At 33.3% G+C, this 8346-nt stretch overlaps 1 protein-coding gene across 1 annotated transcript; it reads left to right on the forward strand.

Moving 5' to 3' along the window:
* The first annotated feature begins 5751 nt into the window (after nt 1-5751).
* Nucleotides 5752-6443, forward strand: LOC132066416 (ethylene-responsive transcription factor ERF023). The gene has a single exon (XM_059459730.1). The coding sequence runs from the start codon at nt 5752-5754 to the stop codon at nt 6283-6285; it is 534 nt and encodes a 177-aa protein (XP_059315713.1). The 3' UTR covers nt 6286-6443.
* Nucleotides 6444-8346: the final 1903 nt, after the last annotated feature.

An 8346-nucleotide genomic window follows, 5' to 3' on the forward strand; every position in this document is an offset into this window, starting at 1 on the left:
TGTCAAATTAACTGCTTCACATAAGTAAGTTTCAACGTAATATAAGTAAATACTCATATAATTCAAAAGAAAGGAAAATATAAGTCTATAACCTCATTCACAAAGAAATTCTACTTTAATAACGTCACTTATTAGATGTCAAATTTGTTAATGACTCATTCTTTCTAATATTAAGAGATGTAGTTTAAAATATTAGAATATTAACACGGTTAATGAATAAAACAAAAACTAAAACAAATATGAGCAATTACGTGGAGCACAAGTAAAGGTTGGGAATGAGAAGAAAGAAAATGAAATATAAATTCTATAAAAAGAAAAATATATTTTAAAAATACAAATAATTAAAAAGAAATAAAAATAAATTATAAAAGAAAAGAAATTAAATTAAAATAAAATAAAAAAAAGAAATTAAATAATAGAAATAAAAAATAAATTAAAAAAGAAAAGAAATTAAAATAAAATTAAAAAGAAATAGACTAAAAAGTAACCCTGTAATTATTGGGTGTAATTACACCCAATTCTTAGCCTCCCCTTGAGAATTGGAGAGTGTAATTACACCCTCTCAATTACACCCAATTCCCACATAACTGTGTAATTACCGCAGTCGAATAAATAAAAAAGTAAACTCGTAATTACACCCAATTCCAATTACCTGGGTGGCTTTCCAAACAGGCCCTAATCTGAGATGAAATGTGGCATTTGGGTCCACAATAATAATTAATTAATTAATTGTATGGAAAAATAAAAGAAAAACTATTTTCTGCTAAAAACAAAAGAAGGTAATTTTAAAACCTCACCCCCACTTACCCGACCCCTCCTTCCCCCTTTCCCCAGAATCCTGGTTCAGAAGCCATAGCGCAAACCCCCACTCCACGTTCCCTCCCATTTCTCAATTGGCATAAGGATCTTCTTCCACTGGAATAAGAATTAAGAACAGAGTTTCACCGGAAAAATTAATAAATTCGAATGAACACTGCCGGAAAAAATGGAGTGTTGCTGGAAATTTTCTTGAACCCAAATCAGATTTTTTCTCTTGATGAACTTTTTTTATTCCTGTCAACTTTACTTATTAGGTATGATCTATCATCGTTAGATTACATTACTATAGTAACATGTTGGGACAAGTTCTTGGACTAAAAAGTGGAGTTTCACCGGAATTTGTTTTGACACCCAACTTAATTTTCTTATTCTCTTTTAGTGGGAGAGATATCAAAGACATGAGAGTCAGTTTAAAATTATGATTGGTGTGTGTTTGCAGAAAGAATAATGGCGGCAACAATGGTGAAAATTGGTGGTGGATGATGGTAGGGTGAAAATATGAAGAAGAAGAAGAGGAATAAAAAATTATTTTTATCAAAATAAAAACTTTTCGCGCGCTTGTTTCAAGTGTAGTACACACTACACAGACTGCACCACATCGGCAAAAAGTGTCCAATAGGTATATTTTTTAATAGTGCATGTGTTCAATTTGAACAAGCTTAGATTTAAGTGGCTATAAAAAAATTGTGAAAAAATTTAGAGGACGACTTTGGCCTATATATATAAATATATATAACCATACTGAATGCAAAATGAAGTTACAGGTCAGGTCAGTAAAAGACTACCTTCCTGCACCTACTTGTAATGGGACAGCCTCTATTTTAGAGTAAGCAGGATTTCTATACAAGCTTTCAAAAATAGAGAGAGGAACAATCCTCACTTATTCTAAAGTTCTCGTAGAACATGAAAAGTGTAAATTCTATAGATGTCTCTATTCATTGAAAAGGAATTCTTTTTTCTTTTTACACTATTCTGAAAGAAAGTACTCCTAGCCTATTCACGTGCAGGAAAAAGTATACAGAAATGAAATACTGATTTTAGTGTCCAATTAAATATTAACTTCTCCTATAAGAGGGTTATTGACCAAATGACTTATCTAGCTTGTTATTAATATGCTTCAGTATTACTCAAAAAGCACATGCTTATGCTTTCGAAAACTAATATGTACAAAACAAATATTAAACTAAATAAAAGGATAGCAAGAAATTACACAAAATTGGTTGAGAACAACCTTACAAGTAGCAGTGGGCATAATTTGGGCCAACCCAAAATTCAAATCGAAATTTGAATGTTCTGGATGTTTGGTTTGGCTTTTTGGATTTCAGATTTTATTTTTAAAATTTTTGGATATTGGATTTAGTACTTTGGATTTTTGGACATCCGAAAATCCGAAACTTTTATACCTTATATTTAGCCCTATCCATATTATATATGCCCAATACTAATTAGTCAAAGGTTTAATAGATTAGTACCCTATGACCATACCCATTATAGTATTATGTTAAGATCAATATGAAATTTTCGACTAAATTAAATATACGGAAAAGGACCAAATATATCCCTGTACAATTGGAAAAGGGCTAAATATACCCTTGGTTATACTTTGGGTCCAAATATATTCCTATTGTTATACTTTGGGCACAAATATAATTATCTTTAGTATGAAATATCCCAAGATGGACATCTAATATTATGTGGCTAACGTTTGATGAGGTGGATGTCGCGTGGCATCTTAGCATATCATCTTTTTAACCCATTTTACTCCACCCCTTTTCCACCACTAAAATTTCTTTCCCCTCACCACCATTGCCACCATTACCGCCACTAATGTTGGGTGTTGTGCATTAAAAGGAAATAATAGAGTATTATTAAATCACAGAGAAAAATTGGGAAATATAAAAAAGGAAAATGAAGACCGGCTATTGAATTTCCCTTCCCACATGAATGAAGCAAATCTTTGATTCTTGGACTGAACGGAGAAACAAACCATTACCCACAAGAATTTATAATAGAGTACTCTTAAAACCACCAGAAACACTCAAATTGCAATCCCTTTTCCACATTTCATCAACTGAGAGATAAGAAGCGCAATTAATAACTTAAACAACAAAATTTCGGATCAAGCATCATCATCAACAGGAACATCAGGGCCAAAGAAATCAGCCCATTTTGGAGCGTTAAAATGCTCATACATATAATCCTTAACGACTCTTGAATCAATGGTTTTCCAATCAATAATGGCTATCTCCATAGGATTACCAAAAATGGGTTACAGAAAAAAGAAAGAACCAATTTCTCTCTGTGATTTAAGAATACTTTGTTATTTCCTTTTTAATGCACAGCACGCCAACATTAGTGGCGGTAATGGTGGCGGAGGAGAAGGAAATTTTAGTGGCGGAAAAGGGGAGGAGTAAAATGGGTTAGGGGTGATTAGTTGACATGCCACGTGGCATCACCTTATCAAATGTCAGTGCCACATAATATTAGATGTCCATCTTGGTCAACTTTAACGGTGGAAGGATATATTTGTGCTCAAAGTATAACAGTAGGGGTATATTTGGACCCAAAGTATAACGAAGGTTATATTTGGCCCTTTTCCAATTGTACAGGGGTATATTTGGCCCTTTTCCGTTAAATAATAATATTGCTTGCAGAGTTGGAGTTTACTTCATTACTTTTAGAATAAAGCAGCTTCCAACGAAATAGAGGAAATAATGTAGAATTGAATTGTGTGACTTGATACCTTTTGGTGTAGTGGTAACAATTTGTTGCTGAATTCATATATTTAGTTTCACATTATGCGAAGACCTGTAACTTGATAACTAATGGAGTACATGAATTTTGTTCTTAATAAGCCTGCCTTAAAGACTCAAAAGTCGAAACCGAACTTAAAAAATCCAATCCGATCCGAGCTTAATTGGATTGAAATTTCTGCAATCAAAAAACGCAAAAATCCAAATTGAAATTTTCATATCCAATCCGATGGCCCGAACATCCAACCCTACTTACGAGGATGCCTTTTCCCAACCACTAGCAAAGTGGTCCTCTTCAAGTAAGTTGACAGCATAATTCGGATTTGCACTCATCTTTCTATAACTAGAAAAAAGAAACGTTACGAGGTTTTGTATGACGATGTAATGCTTGTACTTTTGCTGGTACTAAGGGGCTATAGGCCTTAAGCTACCATAATTATTGTTCTCTTCTTCTTGTCTCTATTAACATTTATATTGGTAAAAGAATTTAGTATCTATTATATATACCTAGCTGGTTTAGCTTATCTTCTTAATTTCAACTCGTTTTGCTTTTGGGATTCTCTTTTCATTGTACGTATTTCTAGCTTAAAGAAGTGCAATATCTACTCTTTGCTACTTCAAGAAAAAAAGATACCCCGTGCTACTTGTCAAGTCATTTGAAACAAGTGAATTGCATGTACCGCGAAGACCACGGCAGGTTAAATATCTTACAATTCACCTTTGTGAGTAGACTTTTCATATTTAAAAGATCTAGAACTAAAGTGTCTCACTATCGTTGAAAGAATGCGTCCTTATTTCTGTATATGATCTTGGATAATTTTCATCTCATAAGCTAACTACTTTTCAAATTTGAATCAAGCCCAAGATCCATTTTGTAACCTCGGTGCAAGCAAAATTGAAAGAGACCTCTGTTACAAGCATCTCAAGACCATTTCTAGCATATGGCTAGCTGGAGCCAGCTAGTAGCTATTAAAGTGATTATCTAGATGGATTTCGTATTGTATTTGTGAATTGTAATGCTATTTATCAGGGCACTTGATGATTTGAACCATTTGTTGTGAAAAGTGCTAACTAAAAAGCCATAAAACAACAAAGGAGGGTCACTAACATCTCGTGTTGACACCCACATGTGAACCTACCCCTAGCTAACACCAATGAAAAGATTACAGGTCTATTATGTGTATGGGGCCAGATAAAATTAAACCTCTATTGCGTTTTAAGGGAACCAATGAAAAGATTACGAGTCTGTCCAAGAAAAAGGATGTGTATTATTGTAATGTTTACCCCCAGAAAATGACCCTCCAAATCTCCTTCTTCCTCCACACTCTCCTTGTTTTCTCATTCCTTACGCGCTGGCCATACAAAAAAGACCCGGTAAAGGTGTTAATTATCAACAAAGGTGAATTAAGAATTTAAAATTTATGAATTTCTACGATGATTTCAAGTTAATGTACAAAGAACAACTGAATTTAAAACACACACATATATATGAACTTATAAGCTAGCTCCGCCTGATCCTGGCATTGGCGCATGCTCTACATCCTCAAACATAGGTTCTCGGTGCAAAGTTCAAGGAGCAAAATAATTGGAAAAATTTGGCAAATAGTAATCACTTTATAGACTGTTAATTAGTACTCCCTGTGTCTCAATTTATTTGGCATGGTTGACCGTGAATTTGGACATAGAAACTTTAAGTTTTTTGAAATAAAATTTATATTTTTAGAAACTACGTAAAAAATACTATAAATCACAATAATTATCAACTTAAAATATTTAAAAGGCATATAAAAATATTTCGGTCAAAGAAAATCTTGATTGACTTTGAAAATTAGTCTTAGCGTAAATTGGGGCGAGTAGTAATAATTAATTATCATTTCAAAACTTTAACTACTTTTTAATACAAAAAATAAAATTTGAACGAAAATATGGAAAAACTCTTGCCAAAGACCTCTGTTCGATCACATAGCTGGAGACACTTGGAGTAGGTTGGGTACGTAGCTTCAGGCATCCCATTATGTGAGTGGTGCTCGACATTTCCATACTATGCCATATGCGACAACACACTGTTGGAAGGGTTAATTTCGTAAAAACCTAAACAAAATTTTTGTCAGCTCCCATGCAGACGTAAATACTCCTATTTAAGGCCACTTCCTAAGACATATCACTTGTTACATCTGCAATGGAGCAAACAAAATCACCACCATGCAATGACAATGACACAACCACATCGCCGGCAACAAATGGGGGTACGAGGCAACCGGTTTATCGTGGTGTCCGGAGACGACGATGGGGAAAATGGGTGTCGGAAATTCGAGAACCAAGAAAAAAATCACGCATTTGGCTAGGTTCTTTTTCTTCTCCTGAAATGGCAGCTAGAGCTTATGATGTGGCGGCTTATTGCCTCAAGGGATGTAACGCACAGCTTAATTTTCCTGATGAAATAGAGCAATTACCGCGACCGATTACTTCCGCAGCCAGAGATATTCAGGCAGCAGCAGCAATGGCAGCAAATGCGGAAATTGTGAAGAAAAAGAATCATGAAGATTTTGGTAACGATGATTTTTGGGAGGAAATTGAGCTGCCGGAATTGAGGGATGCCGGAAGATATCTGTGTTTTTCATCGGAAAATAGTAACTTGAATGGGAATTATTATACCTACTCTGAGGTATGGCAATGGAATTCTTGTGGTGTGATGTTTCCAAGTGATATATAGGAGCCACTACCCCGCCCCCCCAAAAAAAAAAAAAAAGAGAAGGAATTATCTATAAAATTGGTTGCTAGTCTATCGTTAAATGGCATGTAGTTAATAAGATTTTTTGATAATTCGTTGCTAACTCATAGTTAAATAGAAATAACAACGGATTTTTATTGTTTAGCTTTTTGTGTGAGTAATACCTTCATAGGCGAGTGGAGTTGTGTAATTATCAATGTACAAGTTGTTTTGGTAAAAACGAGAGTGAATATATGCAATATTACATAGATGTTTTTCAGGTTTGGGCTTTATGCTCAGGTCATTTTTAGATGACTCTTTCAAGTGAATGGTATTACTTCATCAGGAGAAGATTTTTACTTTGTCAGTCAAACAGAACATAAGGTATTTGAGGCGGATTTAGGATTTTGAGATTTCGGGTGCCATACTATTTTGGAAAACGACTTGATCTATTTTGAACATCGGTTCGGGTTATTCATTTTTTCAATTTATACAGACAAACCGACTGCCTCATCATTTTGGGCTTCGACTTGATTTTGTTTTAGCTTCGCTTCGGTTTATTCGTCACTTCGATTTAGATAAACAAATCCACTAAACGAAATAATTTAATAATTAAAATAACTTTGAACAAAGCATATAACTACTTTAATAGTATTACTATATCAACAAAAATGTACTTGTTTATTATAATTTTCCTCGACGAATTTTCATATTCTCGAGCTATCGTCTGACTCAAGGATAGATAACTAAAATTAGAAGTAGAACTCATTGTAGATGATGTTGGGATTTCAAGAGTCAAATGAGTTATTTTTTTTGCCGTCATATTTTTCATATGCCTTTTTAATATTTTAAAATTTATTAATTATTATGACTTATAGTATGTTTTACGTAGTTTTTAAATAAGTAAATTTTTATTTCGAAAAATTTATAAATTCTGTATTCAAACACACGATCAAAATTAAAATTTTGAATTTCGAGAAGTGAAAAATGTCATATAAATTGAGATAAAAGAAGTATGGACTATAAAACAGAAGCAAGAATTAATAAAATTTAATAAGTCAATAGTAGGAGTAACTCATAAGGGAGAGCTCATAAGGAAAAAGAAAGAAAAGAAGAAACAAAATAGAAAAAGAAAAGAAGAAATAAGGAAAAGTAAGAAAAGAAAAGCAAAATAAGAAAAGAATGGAAGAAAAAATGAGATCAAAATTGGGCCAGGTGGATTCGTCCCAGGCGCTGGGGAAACAACCATTTGTAATTCCGTGTGCCACTTTGTATAGTGATACAAGTTTGCATATATACACACACGGAATTTCAATCGAGGTGTGCCGGTGGCGTGACACTCCTCTCTCCTTAGTAAACTGCCCTTGTATACTACTTGCTCTGCTTAGTGATAGTTTATTAACATAATCTCTGTCTCAATTTATGTGACGTATCTTTATTAGCATAAAGTTTTTTAAAAAAAAAACTATGGTCCGAAACACATAATTATTTGTGTGGCTATAAATTATCTCATTAAAAATAAATTTAAAATTTAAAATAAAATTATTTCTCTATATAAAATATCATCTTAATGTCCGTTTGCTTTATGAGTTTCCAATTACAGCACACGAGTAAAATGGATTAGCTAATAGCTAGAATAAATTGGTAATTGATGAGAATCTAGCTAGAGTAGATTCCACTTACGTACTTTAAGCTCCATCCTAACCCCTATTTTTTTTTTCCTTTTCCTTCGGGTATTTAGGTAGGGTTAATTCGTATTGAAAAACCTTCTAACTACTTTTTTAAACTAAAAGTTAGTTCGGATTATATGTACTATGTATCTCATGTAACCATTTCTTCTTATGGTCAGTTATCTCCGTGGAAATTGCATCCAATGACATTAGAAATTGGCGGTCTTGACTTTTTTTATCCCTGTTTGTTTCATAAAAAAACTTTCAAGGTCAAAAGTTAAAACTTGTTAAATTTGAAGATTCCTATCAGGCAAGTGAGGTCAAAAGTTTAAAATCATCCACCGCTAAAATCATTCTTTTATATCATTGGTGTAAGAAATATTTTTCTTGTCTC

Source organism: Lycium ferocissimum, chromosome 8 (genome assembly GCF_029784015.1).
Source record: "Lycium ferocissimum isolate CSIRO_LF1 chromosome 8, AGI_CSIRO_Lferr_CH_V1, whole genome shotgun sequence".
Lineage (NCBI taxonomy): Eukaryota > Viridiplantae > Streptophyta > Magnoliopsida > Solanales > Solanaceae > Lycium > Lycium ferocissimum.